The following is a 19,279-nucleotide window of genomic DNA, read 5'->3' as shown; positions in this document are numbered from 1 at the left end:
CTGGGTTATGTTTGCAGTCTCTCTGTCTTTGTTAAAACAACACATGTTAACATTTATATTCACAGACAGATTTCATCATTAGGTGTTTCATTAAAGATGAGGTACATACTGAGAAGTAGTTTAGATACATGATATTGTCAAAAAATGATCCTATTGCTGAAAGAATATCTCTCTAACCAAGGTTTTTCACTCTCAACACTTTCAACGCTTCATAATGGTAGTTATTTGTTATGATGTCTACACTGTTGCCACAAAAAAAGAAGTAGACTTTATATCTGCAGAGCTACCATCTAGTCTGATTGGACAAAAATGAATTTAGTGCGTTTACATGCACATGAAAAAAATAATTATTGCCTTAATTGGACTATAACAGGGGAACTTAAGTGCATGTAAACACGTTACTCCGATTAAAATCGGAGTTGTCATTGTCTGATTGAGACACCCAGATAATGCGATTGGAATCGGAGTTTTCAATCAGATAATGCGTGTGCGCATGCTCCACCACCGCTGCGCTGACAAAAACGTCCAAGAAAGCCGCTCGCAGAAGAAGAAGAAGAAGAAGAAGAGAAATGGAGCCACTTGAAGAACCGTCTGTGGGATAGCGCGGATCTTATCTCCACCAGGAATAGTGTGAACATTACGTACGAGACTAAAATTTGTACTATTATCTGTCTGGTTGTTGTTTGAAATGCCGATCTGCCGCATGAACGACTCTTGTTTATTATCTCACGTAATAGATCAACCGGAAATTGGGCCGTATTAATGTGTTATTAACCCGCTGAAAAGACACGCATCGCCACCTAGTGTGGAGGAGGAGAACAGTTATTCGATTTTCTTGCGCTGCATGTAAACTGGGACAAGGACTGTAGCGAGAAAGTCGAATTTTGAGCATAGTTTGATTAAGCTCTGCATGTAAACGCACTGAGTTTGCAGTGTAGTTTGCAGAGCCAACATCTTTCAGTTCTTGGTTACGTCTCTGCTGTTGAGGCCAAATGTTTGAGGGCTTTCGAGCTGTCAGTGAGCCCTGAAGGTAGGCAGATCTCAAGACGGATCTCTTTGACATTTGCCAATGTTTATTTCATGGCTGTTAACGATGCACTTCCAGTTACTAGACTATCTTCCAAATTACCAGACAATAAGTGATTCATTACGAGAAATCAGCTCCCAGAATCTGAAAAACATCCTGTAATTTACGGTGATTCAATAATCTGATGTGTTGAAGTTTCTGTCAAAGTTTGTTAATTTATAACAAAATACGGCTATATGTGTAGAGAAATGAGAGTGATCAGACCAGCCAGGGGTTCTTTCAGTTTTGCTGTGTTGTCTTGAAAGTACAGTCTGCTAATGTGTGCGTGTGTGTGGATTTGAATGTGTGTATTGTTGTTTCACAGCAGCCTAGGTGTAAGGTTACCTGAGGGGGGAAGATAATCCCTTGCTTACAAACAAACACACACACAAGGATTTTCAGAATGTAGTTTTACAGAATGTAATTAAATCTCTTGAGCGTACAGTGTGTTTGTTGAAACTTGAGACACTGTACGAGAGAGAGAAACTGAGGACAGAGGCATGTGTCTTCATTGCGTTGCAAGTTTACTCTCTATGGGAACTTTATTGATAGCAACTTCATAATTATTATTGAGATGAATTAGATTTTAGGCTGAGCCAGCTCGCTTGACCTGGGAGACTGGAAGCAGAAGAAAACAGTTGCCAGGTACTGGCTTGTTTATTTAGTTCTGCATTGTTTGATTCATCCATATTAAAGTGTGCAGCGTTGTGTTGCATGTGTTACAGGTTTTGCAGCCTTCATGTAAATTTTCATTATCAGTGAGCGTCTGTGATCATAGATTTAGCAGCTTATCCTGCACCGCTGGCACTACAAGGCCTCCCTGTCACCATTTTTTTTTTTTTTTGTTGTTTTCAAATGATTCATTATATTAAATGTTGGCAATCTGACTGAAACACAGGTGCTAAAAAAAAAAGTAAAAGAAGCAATTGTTTCGCATGTAACGGAGCGTGATTCAGAGGACATCTTGCTAGGGTGTTTACCAATATAAGCTCTTGCCTCTTCTTGTAGCTGTGTTCTTACCTCAGTGTTATTTGAAGATTTGAAGTCAGGAGATAGCTTTGTGGACTGGGGACAGACTGGGGTATCATCCATATCACCCCATAACCATCCCTGTCCTCCCATCCTCCAGAGTCTTCTCTTCCAGAGTTGACCTTGTCAAGTCTGAACTACCAAATTTGCATACGTGGTATTGATAAATGCCCCTGGCTATAAAAATGAAAATGCTCATCGTGGCCGTGCCCCAGGCTGCATCACTGACCTTTTAGCTGGCACGCAACATGAGAAAGCAACAAAACAGAAAGGGGATAGGCTGTTTGCAGTCAGGGTCCCACGAGTATAGAAATCAGGAAATCAGGTCAATTGTGATCTCCTCTGAAACTTAACTTAGAACAGTCTTTTATCAGAGGCTTAACCCTGTGATCTTTTATATATATATATATATATATTTTTTTTTTTTTCTGTAGCATTTTGTTTTAATTGTGTTTTATCCATTTTGTTTTATGTGCCTGTTTTTCCAGGGGCACAATTGGATGTCTTTGTTAGGAACTTTATTATTTTTTCTTGGCTCTGGTGAGTGGAAAAAATACAGACTACTGCCACCTGCTGGTACGGAGGGCTGTGTCCTTTCACACAGCTGACCTTTTGTTTCACTCTTTGCGATGTATTCAAGTGCAACTTTTTGGTCCAGACACATGGGAAGCAAGATCCCAGTTGGGCTTTTTAGACAGTGACTCCTTTGCCAGACCAAATGGTTGCTTTTCTATTTATTTGCTCCTTAGCCTCCTAATAGGCTGACCAAAACAATATGACAAAGAGGACTAGTAATATTACAAGCTGAGTTCAACATTAAATGAGATAATAGACAACTCTGTGGCTCCACAATGCCTGACGCTCTGTTGAAGTTGAGTCAAATGTACATTCAGTACTGACTCGTGGGTTGCTTGCAGAGGTCAAACATCTTGTATCTAAAACGTGCTTGAACGACAAACATCCTTCCTCTTCCTTATGTTGTTTTCATTTTGTTCACAAGAATGTGCGACATCCGTGATGTCCTGGAGCATAAAGACATGATGGAGCATGTCCTTGATCATGTGACAGTGTGTCTGAAATATTCTATAAGCGTTTTTCAGCTGACTCAGCAGCTAGCTGTCACCAGGATTGAGAGACTGCGCTGTGCTCAGAGTAACATGGGAGACGTGATTTAATTTGGAAATCACTGTTCTAAAGGTCACAGCTCAGCGACACAACATTATGAAATCCGTGGCTGTCTTAAGCACATTAAAGCTCCTCTGTCTTTTAGCAGGAGTGTCCGAATCAGAGGTGGCTTTGGCGCCTTAGGCGAAAGTATGTTTTGGACATTTGAGGAGCTACAGTTTTTGGCACTTGAGCATTGGTTTCACTTTTCAAACCTGGTGCTTTTCTTTTGACAGTTCTGTTTTTTTTGTGTGTTCTCTGTCCCAGTTATGTCTCACAGTAACACAGCTGGAAGCAGACACCGTTTTGCTTCGTGTGGTTCAAGGATGCGACTTGCGTGGGCTGACAAATAGCAGAGTTAGTGCTCTTAATGTCTAGGACAAAAGTTCTTAGTCTTTTTGCTCAAAGACCTGCGGCTGATTTACATTCAAGGTTAAAGATCTGAAGGGACAGGCGATGGGAAAAATAACAGTTTTATCAAAACAAAGTTTAAAAAATATTTTTTTGAATTCACAAAGTGATATTTAGAGTAATATGAGGATCATCTGGATCACGTGTTATCCACAATCAGTGATGAAGTTTGAATCAACTCAGTTAGTTGTCAAGGTTGCCATGACAACAGCGTCAACAGCATGGAAATAAGGCACGTTGATAGCACGTTAATCTGTGGACTAATCTGTGGCTACGCTGCATATTTAACAGTCAGTATTGATCAGCTGCACTTCGTAATGTTTTGAATTCATGCAAAGAGAGATTTCCTGGGTCCAGAGCTGTCTTGTTTTGCCCGGCAACCTTTGCCAATATGAGACAAAGACGTCAAGACGAGGCTGCTTGTAACGATCATTGCCCCAGTTGGTCACAAACTGAGAGCGCATCATGCTGCTCCCGCGGCTGCTTCCTCCCTGTCAGAGTCTGTTCGCCACATGACTGCACTTTGCCGGAGGTTTTGATTTTTCTCAGGTCGTACCAGCTCAGACCTGTCCGTCCATCTCTGGCCGTGTCTAACTTCTTATTTATTTTTTTAAACGAATGTTTGCGTCTCAGCCTTTCCACAGGTTTGACTTTGCCGACGTCGTTGGGAGAGATGCTGTAGTTTCAGATTGGTCAGATTGCCAAAAACAGATAGGAAAAGAAATGAAACATCTTGATCTTATCAGAGAGATTAAAGCCACTGTGAGGGGAAAAACTGTGGGGAGACTCCGAGAGAGAAAAGTGCGAACACTGGGAAGCATAAATCATTTCTGTTCTCTTGTTGCCTCCGTTGTCTTTTCATCTTCCCGGACACTTTGTTTGCATCAGAAAAGTTTTTTTTTTTTTTTTGTCTGCTGTGCCTCAGGTCCGCAGCGTGAGTTCGGTGGTGACCCGTCGCCGTGACCAGCGCGTCCTGGTAATGGTCGTCACCATGGTGGTGTGCTACCTGGTCTGCTGGCTGCCCTACGGGGTCGCAGCGCTGCTCTCCACCTTCGGCCCCCGAAACCTCCTGAGCCCCGAGGCGAGCATCACGCCGTCACTGCTGGCCAAGTTCTCCACCGTCATCAACCCTTTTATTTACGTATTCATGAACAAACAGGTGAGTTTGTTGCTCGCAAAAAAAACGTTTTGGCCGTTAGAAAAGGTGAAAAGCATCCAAACTATCCTCAAATGAAAAAGCGGAAAAATCAAACAGACCAAGGTGAATGCTTCATCAAAGTCAGGAGCAGTTTGTGTCAACTACTGGGAGATAAAATCGTACGTGTCTAAAAATCCAAGTTGCTCCAGATTTTTGTGAGGTCGCACGAAGCTGATGGTTTTGAGCTGTCAGTTCAGACCTCGTATTAACATCCGTTGTGCGCTATCCCTTCACAAGTGACCAGCTTTACGTTACGTATGTTTACACCTGGTACTGAAATACGTCTCAGAGTGCGTCTCCGGCCAGCGCACCAGATCTGATCTTGTGCTCTGTGTGCAAATAAACACCGACCTCACCTGCAGTGGAATTCTTTTAACTGCAGCTGTATCTAATGGATGCAATAGTCATTTTTGTTGCACAGTAATGTATAAAGCACTTTATTTTATATAATAGCTGGCCTTGGTGACAACTTTCCTGTTAGAAAAAGAAAAACACAGCACAGTGATGCTTTCGTAAAGAGGCTAGACAAGCAATCTGAAAACACACACTTTGCCAGTAGACAGGAAATACGTGGACAAACTCGATCTTCACAAGAATGTCAGCTGAAATTAAACGCGATGATGTTTTCTGATTGCATCTGGTCACAGATGTCACTTACGGGTTTATACAGGATTAAAGATTTCTCTAGTAAGTTTTAGGGCATGAACTCTTCTGAAGAAGGTCCTGTATAACCTTGATGAAAGATTTGAGATATCGCTAAAGGGTATCAGATCATTTCAACACACAAACACACGTTCAGCAGTCGACTAAAAGAGAAGTAGCTGACTCAGATTTGCAGATTGGTGGGTAGAGGTGAGCTGTGCTTAAGGTCTGAAGGCTGATTCTTAGCTTCCACATCTATGTGCGCGGATAACTGCAGACTCAAACTCAGCACAACAGACTTACTGAACCAAAGCTTCTTTATAAGCAGTATTTTGGGGAATAACACGATGGCAAGCAAAGAAAAAAAAAAAAGCTGCTTTCTTTAGGAAAAATGTCACATCCAAACTAGGTTTTCATCTCATTAACAGAAGCAGTTTTCTGCAGTTTTCTTGATAAGTGTGTGTTTCTGTTTTGATTGTTGTCTAGTGCAATTGCTTTCTGTGTTGTTCATTGTCAAGACAGCAGTACGCTCCCCACAAATCGTCCCCGAAGAATTAGAGAAACGTATCCTTGAACATGTTACATGAGGGCTGTAAACACATGCGACTCAGTGGCAGTTTCCAATTAGCAGAACACCAGAATTTACTTCAAGGCAGTCCCTTATCAGACTTTTACTGTATCTCTACTCTCTGTACTTCAACCAAAGACTATTGTACCAAACATTCACAAAGCAGTTACTCTTTCATCCTGAGCGTTTGATGTTGCCGAAACGCACATCTCCAGCAGCAGATTATATCATCTGTGCTAATTACCTTTAATTCTCTAAATGACTTATCCGATTGCCAAAATTATAGTTGAACATTATCCAGTTAATGTGCCCAACGTGAGCCAGCGTCTCTACCGAGCTAAAAAAAAAAAAAAAAATGTCTTTTATAGAGAGGAAATGCAAATGTACAGCTGGAATATAACAAGAACAACGTGGTTTGCATGTCTGCATATGGAAGGGGTTTAATAAAACATACAACAGGAAGATGAAACACACACCCACACAGTTCCCAGGTAAAAGATGGCTTTTGTCATATTTTTGAGGTAATACATCTGTTTAAATTCCATGTATTATTATACAGTTATTTCATCGGTGGGATATAGACACCATAATATCCATTAAAGCTACACGTATGTAATGAATGTGGAAAGTAAACTCCCTCTCAGCTTCTATTTTAGGGAATTCACGCCCAAATTGGAGGAATAGCTCAAGAATTACAGCTCTTTAATATTTAGTGTCCTCTTTTTAAAAGGAGCAATAGTGATAATTGACTCAGAAGCCGTTACCTGGAGATTCCTCTGTTGCCTCTTTGTAAAATATGTGGGGTTGACTGAAATGTTTTCAATTATATTCGGAAAATGTTGCTTGGAAGCCACAACCTGCATTACAAAGGACTTTCAATATAAGTCACATAAACCATCCTAAAGGCCCGTACACAACCAATTTCTACATGAATAGGTCTTCAACAGAGGGTCTGCAGTGGTATAGCAGGGGGGGTTGCAAAATCTTTGATTGATTAGACATTTTTTATATAAAATTTAACTTTCTTTACATACACATTCACATGAATCCAACATATTCTTTCAGTCAGCACTTCACTCATTCAGCGATACAGGAGCTGTATCAACAGCGCACACAGATCTAAGTGTCAATCTAAGTCTCCTGCACACAGCAGGCCCCGCCCCCATCGCTACTGAATCAATCACGTGGCCGCACATCACACACCGACTCTGTCAGGTTCACTTCTGTGCTGTAACCTGATGTGCACCTCCCCAGAAATTGAACTACGTGCTACAACGTTGTCGCTGTTGCTTTGTCGAAAAAAGCTTTTCTTTAATCACTAGACACTAGTTGTTAATGAATGTGTCTGATTATGAAATGCATAACTATGACAATGAATGACAATAACTGATAATACGACACGTCCGTACAATACAAACATTTGTAAACAGTTACAAAAAAACCCCAGTCATCTGATCTGTGTCTAAGGACGGATCACGTCTAATTATCTACTGTTCTCTATTTGGGCGAGAGAGAAGAAAAGAGGGCGAGCAGATCTCCGCTCTCTGTCTGCTCCCTCTTCATTTACACCTTTAGACGGAAACACCTTCACAAACACACACATTAGAGACAGAGCTGTGACATTATTATAATGGTGTCAAAGCTATAACAGCATCAAGTGATAACACCTACACACACACACACACACACACACACACACACACACACACACACACACACACTGCAGCACAGTGGAAAAAAAATAGTGGAAAAGAAAGAGGAAGTAATTTTGTTTCCACCTCTACTGCAAATTTCATGGTGCTTTGTTCACTGTCAATAAACCATTAAAGTCATGATTAGTAGATTTATGTAAGAACTGTTAACAAATATTAGCAGAAAAGCTTCACACAGCTGTGGACCTACGCTCATAACAAAGATTTACCAGGTTTACTTTTTACCATCAGCTTTCCCCCGCTGTCATTCGATCTGAACATTAAACTTTATCAAAGCTTATTCTTGTTCTTAGAGAAAAGGAAAAAAAAATAAGACAAAAAAATATGAGTTCAGCACCATGTCATAGGAAGTAGGACGAGTTAGAAATAACATCTCATTGTTTGGTACAAAGAAGTCAATTTAACGACTAAATTAAAGAGCGAGGGCCTGGTCTGCTCTGATTGGTCATATCCCCAAATACAGGATGAATCATCAAACTGTTTTAAACTGTTTTCCAGGTAATTGTAAGAATAAGACTCCCTGTTTGTTTAATACAGGCAAGAGATATAATTTAAAAAAACAACAACATAAAATTAGATTTTTTGAAGTAGTTTGACCATACAAACAGTGGGTTTGGGGTTAGGCCTCCCCATGTTGAAAACTCTGAAATTCCAAGTATAGTAAACGCTGCAGATCCATAAAGAGATGCACATGGTCAGGAACAATGCACAGACAGGCTGGAGTCTTCAAACCATGACCGATCGGTTTCAGAAGGCTCAAAGTGAACCACTGCCGTCATCCTTGACTGTAGCCCGTAGTTGTGCTGTAATTTTCTACCCACTGCACCCTCAGATTTCCTGGAATCTGCTCAGCAAAGTCTTAGAGAGAAGTGGTCTGGCCGATCTGAGTCTGGCCTCCTGACCTCCTCTTCCAGACTCCAAAAAAAAGCTGTGGTGAGGTCAGCAGTGACATAAAGTTAAATATAAAGAGGATGTCCTTATAAGATACAGGGATGAAATGGGGATGTGAAAGACACTAGGTGATACAGGATGCTGTCTCATTTTTTTGGTTTCTGTTATGTCTCATTGTAATTATATAAGTACAGTGGGGGAAATAAGTATTTGATCCCCTGCTGAATTTGTAAGTTTGCCCACTTCCATAGAAATGATCAGACTCTGGTTTTTATGGTTGTTTACTGGTTATGGGTATAGACAGAATATCAATCGAAAATGCATAAAAAACACACAATCTAAAAGTTATAAATTGTTATGTATTTTATTAAGGGAAATAAGTATTTGATCCCCAACAATTCACTTAGAATTCAGGCTCCTACAGATTGGCTGGTGCGCATGTGGCACACAGCTGTGCTCAGTCAACTAATTACCAATACTCCTGATCTTAACTCGTCATGTATATAAAGCACACCTGCTCTAAGAATCAGTTTCTTACATTCCAACTTCTACAGCACCATGGGCAAGACCAAAGAGCTGTCAAAAGATGTCAGGGACAAGATTGTAGACCTGCACAAGGCTGGTATAGGTTACAAAACCATCAGCAAAAGGCTTGGTGAGAAGGTGACAACTATTGGTGCCATTATTCGCAAGTGGAAGACCCATAAAAGGACCATCAACTGTCCTCGGTCTGGAGCTCCCCGCAAAATCTCGCCTCATGGAGTGAGGATGATGATGAGAAAGGTGAGGGAGCAGCCTAAAACAACACGGCAGGAGCTTGTTAATGATCTGGAAGCAGTTGGGACCTCCGTCACCAAGAAAACAGTTGGCAACACACTGCGCCGTTATGGATTGAACTCTTGCAGTGCCCGCAAGGTCCCCCTGCTCAAGAAGGCACATGTACAGGCCCGCCTTAAGTTTGCCAGTGAACATCTAAATGACTCAGAGAAGGCTTGGGAGAAAGTGCTGTGGTCTGACAAAACCAAAGTTGAGCTATTTGGCATTAACTCGGCCCGCCATGTTTGGAGGATGAAAAAACGTGAGTATGACCCAAAGAACACCATACTCACGGTTAAGCATGGAGGTGGAAACATCATGTTTTGGGGCTGTTTTTCAGCAAAGGGTACAGGGCAACTTCACCGCATTATGGGGCCAATGAATGCAGCCATGTACTGTAACATCTTGGACAAAAACCTTCTTTCCTCAGCAAGAACACTGAAGATGCCTCGTGGGTGGGTTTTCCAACATGACAATGACCCAAAACATACTGCCAGGACAACAAAGGAGTGGCTCAAGAAGAAGCATATTAAGGTCATGGAGTGGCCTAGTCAGTCTCCAGACCTTAACCCGATCGAAAACCTGTGGAGGGAGCTGAAGCTCCGAGTTTCCAAGAGGCAGCCAAGAAACTTGAAGGATTTAGAGACTGTCTGTAAAGATGAATGGGCCAAAATCCCTCCTGCGCTGTGTGCAAACCTGGTGACCAACTACAAGAAACGTCTCATCGCTGTGCTTGCCAACAAAGGTTTCTCTACAAAGTACTGACTTGTGTTGTGCTTGGGGATCAAATACTTATTTCCCTTAATAAAATACATAACAATTTATAACTTTTAGATTGTGTGTTTTTTATGCATTTTCAACTGATATTCTGTCTATACCCATAACCAGTAAACAACCATAAAAACCAGAGTCTGATCATTTCTATGGAAGTGGGCAAACTTACAAATTCAGCAGGGGATCAAATACTTATTTCCCCCACTGTATGTGTATTTATGTGTGTGTGCATATATATAGTTTTATATATATAAGGGAATATATACGTTTTCTTGTTGTTTTACTGTTGTTTTGGTTTATTCTGTGTTCAAATAAACTTTCATTCATTCATTCAGTTTCAAAACCTCTAAAACCCAGCAATCACAGTTAAAGGTCACATTTCCCCCTCGCTCTAATGTGCGCATTAACTGGATCTCCTGACCTCTACCTGCAGGATGTATTGTACCGCTATTAATGGATAATCACATTAATAAAGATGTCTCCGATAAAGTGCTGCATGACTGTGCAGCAGAGAATGTGTCCATTACGACGTCAACATGTTTTGGTGTCCTAACTTTCAAACAGTGGTAGCTTTATCCACTTCATAGTCTGTTAAAGAAAAGCTTTTAACACAAGGAAGAATTTAAGAAGTAGGACCATTTGCTCCCCCTTTTTTTTGTGAGAGCTAATTCTAATTCAGCTATCGTTTGTAGTGTGAGAGTTCCTGATGGTTTGTGATGCTTTTCAGTGTGTCCCAGCCACGGCACAAACTAATTGTTACACCTCTGAGTAGTTGAAAAGGAGTGAATATGAGGGGTGGAAATGCTTCAAGGAAAATAAAGAACGAGGAATAAAGGAAAATGGTTCTTGGAAAGGTGTGAAAATAGGGAAATGTAGTAAGAATAAAGCGAAAGAAATATGTGCGCACAGAGAAGGGAAGTAGAAAGATTGTGAGAAGGAAGGCTGAAGGGAGTGTTATGTCAAGACGACAGGTGCTATTAGGAAAAGAGTGAAGAACACCAAAAAGATGAGAAAAGAAAATCTAGGGCGGGAAAAGTGAAAGAAATGAAGTGACGTTAATGGATGTTTGTGGGAGACGAGGAAATGGATTGGCAGCGAAGAACAAGTGAAAGACATCAGCGTGAAATTAATAGACGTGAAGATGAAAGACGGGCAGGAAAAAAGAAAGGTGATGGGCAGCGGGAGTAAAGCTATTTTTAATCTCCAGACGTAATGTGGCTTTGATTTTGATTAACATGTGATGTTACTATCAGGAGCTGTGTGACCTTTCCTTTCTCTTTCTCCTTCTATCTGCCTCCGTCGCTTTTTATCTGCCTCCACTCCAGCTTGTCGCTCAGGTGTTCTGGTTGTCACTTTTGAGCTTGCGAGACATTTAACTTTCTTTGATGGCTGACTTGTTTACCAAGTTTTTCACTTTGCATGTGATGATTCAGCCACAAAGTGAACTTTCCAGATAAGCGCTCGGGATGCCCGCGCTGTGTGGCGCTTTCAGTCTTCAGTTCCTCCCAGCCCATGACTATGGCAGCAGTGTGTTGAGGCGAGTTGAAGACTTCAAGCGCTGTGCAGATTCACGCCCTGGACCTCAGCTGTCGTCGAAGAAATGCCGCCTTTCCACTTTGCATTTTTGCTTGCATGTCTCTGCAGATGATGTTGTTACCAGTGTCAGTCTGTGAACTTATTGTTTCGCTCCTCGTACATTTCAAATTTCCCGTGTTGGCTGTTATAATTTGGGTTTCTGTTAAATGTTGCTTTTCTAAAATCAAACTTTCTAAAATTTCACCAAAATAAAATGTGCATGTTTTCATGAATGTGTGTGAATGTTTTAAGTAATTTAGTGATGGAAAGTAACTAAACGTAGAACTCAAACGCAAGTCAGAGGCATCGGTGGTTGTAATCCAGTGATGCCTGATTTTAATCTTTCTGTATGATTTAAAGCTTATGTGTATGTACTTTTACTGGAGGTAAGCGCTTTAGTGTGTCATGCATATACAATGCAGAGTCAACATGTATCCTCACAAGACACACAATCACATGTTGACATGAAACACACTGAAACACAGTGATACTATAGACCCCTTCATGGCCTAAACGTCACTGTGACATCACGATGTTAACTGGAGGCAAAACAGAGGGAAGCTGGAGGCGAACACTGTCACTTTCAACCACGAAAATCAAAAACACTAACTTTAAGTTTTATCACATACCGGCCACTGCCAGTAGTAGACAGCTTTGGTTTGACTTTGGCAATTAAGAGAAAGGATTGATGTGAGACAATCAACAATGTGCACACTTCTTATCAGATAAGATCAAGATAAGATGTAATGCATCATCAGTTTCAGCCTGGATAACGTTATGGGTTAGAATAAATCATGGCTGAAATTACGTTGAAGTAATTAAGTGATTAAATTAATCATTATTTAGGGGATTCTTGTTACATGTTAATGCTAATGCTAACCGCTAACTAACACAACGTTACTTGCGTGTTTCAGGGGTGTCCAAGCAGAAGTTGCATTTACTAATTTACCCTCCACAGTGTTTCCACTTAATATCTTTGTTGGAAAGGTTTCACTTGATAAAGACAGACCAGACTTTGTCCCCTCTGTGGGCATAAACATTACGCTGTGTTTACGTACTTCACGCAAATCGAAGTATTTAGAGAATCGACAATACTTTCGTTGCTATGAAAATACTACAAAGAAGCTTCCAAACCTGAAGTTTTTTAACGTGATAAATTCAAAAGAACTCACCAGAATATAGGATGTTCCCTTAAACTTTCAAATAATGAGCAACTAAACCTGCCAGTTCCTGCAGCTGATGTACCTCGACAATTGTGGCTCTACGCTGCTTTTTTAATCAGACAATATATTCTCGATTTAAATGAACGGATCATCTGCCTTTGTACATGAGGAACAGCTTGCGCCGAGCTTCATGTATATAGCAATCCAATTAATTGGGAAAATAAAAACGGAGAAGGGCACACAAAATGAGGATTTCAACTAATTAACGTTTGTTCATGCAGAATGTTCTCCAAAGCTGAATCCTCCCACAAGATTTAATCGAGAGAAAAAAACAACTAAAAACATAACTTTGAGCCTCAGAAGAGCCAAGAGAAATTCCCACACGGAGTTTGGCCAGAAAAAGGTCAACATCCAAAAGAGTCTAGAAGGTATTACTTTCAGCCTTTTAATAATCCTCCCATATGTAACTTCATATAGAATGTAAACCGACTCCGCAACCTTTGATGTCCTCCAGCATTTCATTACCTTAAATGTCATTTGTGTTTCCTCATGAATGAATTATTTTGTCTCCTGTGATACATCTTTACCCAGAGGTCTGTTTATCTGCAGCTAAGAAGTAATGGGGAAGTAATAGAGAAGTGCTTGATGATGAGTAAATGTGGAGCTCTGCAGTCACCTTCACCTGCATCACCTCATCCTTTTTATTCCTCTATTTTACATTCTATATTGTAATCTTGTTTACAATGTTTTGGACTTTCTGTTAGAGTGGGCTTCTTAAAATATCTCAGACATACCTTCTGTGACCTTCAATGGGCTGTTTGTCGCATTTATCCCACTGTGGGATAAATAAAGGATTATCTTATCTCACAGCAACGTGTGTTGCTTTATATCAGAACAAACTTACATGCATTGAAAAGATAGGAAATTCCACCTGTTAACTTTAGACAAGGCCAATCTCTTAACTGAAGCCATGTCATGTGAATCTGTCACTATTTATTTTTTATTTAGCCTTTATTTAACCAGGTTAGTCCCACTGAGAGCGGGGATCTCCTTTAAAAGGCAGACCTGGCCAAGATAGCAACAACTCAGTTACAGAATTAAAAGATAGAAACTAAAAACAACAAACAAATAAATTCGTCATGAAAGTACAAACTTTATATTTATTATTATATAAATATTAGGTATAGGAATATAGGAATAGGTATGAGGTTTCGTAGATACAGTCCGACTGAAGCTTTCTTTCCCAATTCCGTTCTTAGTTTTGAGACATGCTTTTTTAAATTATTATTTCTTTTTATTTTACACAGTTTTTCTGTCGTCTTAATCTTACTTTGATGTTTTTGGTTTCGCCAGATAAGAATACCTGCAGACGTCCATTTAATTACTAAGTGGAAATGACAAGGTACAGGATTAAACCAACAAGGAAGTGTAGTTCCTCTAACGACCACTTGAGTCTGGCTCTTAAAGTTAAGTCAACAACACGTCATGGCGGTTTTTTAAATATTTTATGTGGTACAGTGAATAGTCAACCCCTGTAGACTTCCATTCATGATGAATGTATGGGGCCGAACTATATGTATAATTAATCTGTTTAAATTTTATCAAGTCTTAAAGTTATGGGCTTTGAGTGGGAGGTGGGTGCTATCTCTGGTTGCTAGCTGCCTACCTAGCCATCGCCTGATCTCTTTAGCTCTCCTTACACTCCACATCTTTGCCTGTTTTAAAATTAGCCTTGAGTTACATGAGTCTGGCACTTCCAAGATGGGCGGCCAGTGCCGTGACACTGAGCTTCAGGGATCCCAGTGGATGAGTGGATGGGTTTGTCCATCTTCATATATAGTGATCAACAACAATCACAAATCCAGTCCTAATTCCCTTGTCCTGACGTATATACCATCACAGCTGGATCACGTGTTCATTTGTGTTAAGACACATACATGTTTGAAGTGGCCAGTGAGGATTTTGGTCACCCTTCAGTCTTAAAACCCAATCTGTGCCTGTTCTCAGCCGTAATCCCCCCAGATGTCATCTTGTCCTGCTGCTTCTCCATTTTCTCCATCTCACATCTCTTCCCCCACTTTGCACATCTGCTCTTTTTGCTTCCTTCAGGGGTCTTGCTTTCAAACCAACACCCTTCTTTTTTCCTCCCCTCAGGCGCAGCTCTCCCGTAGATTAATACTCTGGGATTTGAACAGTAGAAGAAGATTTGAGACAGAGAGCCCATTCTGAGAGCGGGATAATTCCCTCAGGGCAACAGAAATTAATTGGTTCATATATGATGAACTGCCAGCTAAGTGCGTGAGTTAGTTAAAATGCAAACTGGTTTCACTTGTCATATCAATCGGCCTTTATTTTTCAAAGGGTGGAAGCATGCTTGAGGGAACAGCGCCCTCTGATGATGTAATAAGACGAACCGAGGTGTCATGTTTCACACTGCACGCCTGTTTGATCTGCGGCGCCCTGGGGAAATGTAGTAGACTTTAAGTATACATTTGGAACAGGAGAGTATACTAAGTACACTACGTTTATCCAGGGTATGCCTGCTGGACGCCAACTTGGAGGACAGAAGACTGCGTGCACTACTACAACTATATTCAGCAAATAATACTACTACAACTACAAAACTTTAACATTAATGGATTATGATGTAGTAGTACCACCATAACTGTTATAAGTGTTAGTTAACCAGTAATTATGTGTATTAACGTATTGTTTTTTTTCCTAATGTTTCTTTTTTATCTCCTGTGTGCTACTGTCTTTAAACTGTCTGCTCTTACAACGCTGCTGTTTTCCCCATTGTGTAATAAATGAATCATTATTAAATGATTTAGTTTCAGTTACTAATAGTTCTATGGCAAGACTACTGAGTGTACTGATAAAAGTATCATGTTTTAATTACTTTCAATCATACAGACAAAATTGATTTTAATTTAATCGTCTTTCCACGGCTCCGCCTCTCAATTATTTCCCATTATTAAATCTATCTTTATTAAACACTCGTTCCTGACCTATATGCAATATATTGATAATTAGCAGGCACGTCATTACCGTTAGAACTGCTGCTGCTCTGACTTCACTGCTACTAATGACAGCAGCTCTGTGTTTGTGCAGTTCCACAGGTGTTTCAGGGCGTTCTTCGGATGCAGCGCTCCCGAGCGAGGCTCCACCTTAAAGACCTTTTCTCGGGTGACCAAGACTCTCCGCACCGTCCGCCAGGAGAAGGAGCTCCACGTGTCCGCCCCCGCCCCGTCCTCGGCCCTGCCCACGCCCAACTCCATCCACGAGTCCTCGCAGGGAGCCAATCACGCGGCTCCATCCCCGATGAATCGAGACCGCGCCGCTCCTCAAACTCCCGCTGCTGTCGGCCCCAAACCCAAACTGATTCTGGTGGCTCACTACAGGGAATGAAAACAGAACATTCAAGGAAAAGAGAAGGAGAAAATGAGCAGGGGCACAGGTCTCCAATTAGGAAACAAATCCTCTTAACAGTAGAAAAGAGTGAGCTCAGCTGGAGTCTTAAATACAAGCTGGGACTTTGAGTCCCCAGAGCAGGATATCGTTGCTCTGCGAGGTCGGCAAACAGGGAAAAACAAGGGACAAACAGTCACCTCCTGCGTACCTGAGGCTCTGTGCTCGGAGCAGACAGAAGAGATGTGAAGATTAGGGCTACACAATGTGCTTTGTGTCACACACTCCTCCCATCAGGACGCCATAATCTTATTCATCGCACAAGAGCACAAACGTTGCATCGAAGCTCACTTACCTCTGCCTAAAGATTTGCAAAAAGGATCTCAAGGGACTCAGATTCACATCCAGCAGACACGGATTAGTTTGTCAGGGCGACTGTTTTCTTTCATTCTGCAGGACGGTTTCTCTTAGTGTGGTTGCTGGTGGAAAGGTTGACTGCAGGGTCAGAACACAGCCTACACAGAGCCACGGTGAAGAGGCTGAGGGTAAAACTGATGCCTGACTTCAAAAAGTTATTACTCATGTGGAAGTCCGGGCTCTTGGGGTTTTTGGGAATAAAATCATTCTTGGTTTTAGAGAACATGTATTTGACCAAGATAGACCAGTAACACTTTCTCCTTAGCAGTTATAAGCAATATAAACGTTTAATAAATTGTTTATAACGCACTGTAATTGAGTTATAAGCAGATGAAAACAAACTGCTCTACGGAAACATTACACTGTGTCATAAACTACAAATAAATGTTTACGTGCTGCTTAAAACATGCCATATAGAGAGACTTAAAGTTAATTGTTGCTGATGCATTCAGTGTAGCTTTTGGAAATTAAGTGTTTTTGGAATTAAACCCTTTATTTGTGTCAGTTCAGATATGTTCATATATATATATATATACATTTTTTTTCGAAAACGTATTAATGAATGTTCAATGTGTGTCGTCTTTAAACGGGGAATGTGTTAGCTACAAACCAAGAATTAACGTGTTTATTGGGCCGCTCTCCGCACATTGGCAATGGATGTGGAAATAAGCACAGCTGCACTTTACTGATTCAGAAGAACCATGAAGAGGAAGTCATAAAATTGCATTCACTGTGCCCCAGTAATTCAATTATAAAAGAAAAAAAAAAAAAAAAAGACAAATCCACATAAGTAGGTCAAGTTTGTATTGATGTGTCTTTGTTACATAAGCAAAACGATGCTCTTACTTAATCGGAAAAGTAATTCAGGAACATTTTTGGAGAAGCACAGCGTTTGATAAACTCTTCGGTGATGTTTTCTCCTTGTAAACGGGACAATGACATACTATTTTCTGATTACGTGTGCAGGAGGATTACTCTTTATTTTCAGTGATAATTTGGAGGGGTTAAGCACTTATTTCATCACCCCGTTTCCATGCCTGACGCTTGGGGATTCGACACAGATTATTAAAGATCTGTAGAGCAATTTCAAGGTATTTCGAACTGAGAAGGATTTTCATTATGCCTTTTGTCATGACCTCGTAGCTTAAAAAAAAAGGAAAAAGAGAGAGACACAGGTTAAGCATAACAAATTTATTTAAGTCATCGACTAACAAATTAGAACGAAATGCAGTTTGGCAATCAGTATGTCTGTCATTGGTTGCATGATAGTGTGTGTGTATTGTTGGAAGGTGTGAAACTAAAGTAACCAGGCCAATGCAGAAGCGACCTGGCCCGTGACCTGGACAAGAGTGAAGGCTGCGACTGACAGAATTTAGGATTAGGGAGACTGGTCAGATGTTCCCAAATTAAGAGCTGCCCATTAACGAACCTGCAGGAAAGCGACAACAAGCAAAGGAGTGGAACACACAGAGCAGGTCCTACAGCAGCAGGCAGCCTTCACACTTTATTTACACGTGGCTGCATATAGACCCCCCTGTCATCAGGGACTGTTACAAAAGCCATTAAAGGGACATTTCCTCATGTTATTTGGGACTTACAGTATAAAGAGATTTCACTGTTTTGAGTTGTCTAGATGTTTCTGAAGCAGCTGCTTTTCTTTGTTCAGTGGAAGTGTGGGGTTTGTGTTGTCTCCTAATGTATTTTCCTATGCTTATGTAACATAAATCAAATCATGTCACAAACACAGCAGGGTGTCTTAGTCTTTTTCCATTTACTTCACCGAACGCAAGCGCCTGTTTGTTTGTTTGAGAAACCGGAGCACGTGGTGATTAATCCATGAATTATTAACACAGGCATTATTACAGGGAGGAAAGCAGATTAGCGTTCTAAATTACAGCCTTCGTCTCGGTGAGAAACAAACAGCGCTTGGAGTGTTCAAACAGAGTGTCGGATTGACAGCCATGAATGCATAATTAGCTGAGGGTTGCAAACACACACACACACACACACACACAAGCAAAAAAGTGGGTGTGTGTTTTCAAATTCAAATATCTGGGTTAAGTCTGGACGAAGACCTTGAACACCCTTATTAAATGAGCAGGATAAAACAATCAAACAAAGATCAATCACATAAGAACAGTTGTGCATTTATTTCAAAAGTTACAATCTCTCTGATGGCACTTTAGCAAACATAGTACAAAAATGTGGTGGCTATCGTTGCCTCTGACATCGGTGGCAGATTCAAGGACTTGAACTAAATCTAGTCCATCATGTGTCCGTCATCGCTGTGGCCGTTGCTGATGTCCCGCTGATGCTTTGTAAGGTCTTTGCAGCCCCTGGCTGTAGCAGCATGCAACCAGAATGATTGACGGAAAAAAAAAAAAAACCTTCAAGAACAGCTGAGATTTATTTAGGGCCAGTCAGTCACTTCAAGCAAAGAAAGGC

At 40.9% G+C, this 19,279-nt stretch overlaps 1 protein-coding gene across 1 annotated transcript in view; it reads left to right on the top strand.

Annotated features, from left to right (window-relative positions):
- The window catches only part of tmtopsb (teleost multiple tissue opsin b), a 33,748-nt gene extending 15,168 nt beyond the window's left edge, over positions 1–18,580 (top strand). Inside the window, exons 3-4 of the mRNA XM_047612172.1 lie at positions 4,596–4,829; positions 16,121–18,580. Coding sequence (XP_047468128.1) covers positions 4,596–4,829; positions 16,121–16,417 — 531 coding nt within the window. The 3' untranslated portion in view covers positions 16,418–18,580. The remainder of the gene's footprint in view (positions 1–4,595; positions 4,830–16,120) is intronic.
- The last annotated feature ends 699 nt before the right edge of the window (positions 18,581–19,279 follow it).

This window comes from Mugil cephalus, chromosome 18, assembly GCF_022458985.1.
Source record: "Mugil cephalus isolate CIBA_MC_2020 chromosome 18, CIBA_Mcephalus_1.1, whole genome shotgun sequence".
Taxonomy (NCBI): Eukaryota; Metazoa; Chordata; class Actinopteri; order Mugiliformes; family Mugilidae; genus Mugil; species Mugil cephalus.
Note: the sequence above shows the minus strand (reverse complement) of the source record. Positions and strands in the feature narration are given on the sequence as shown.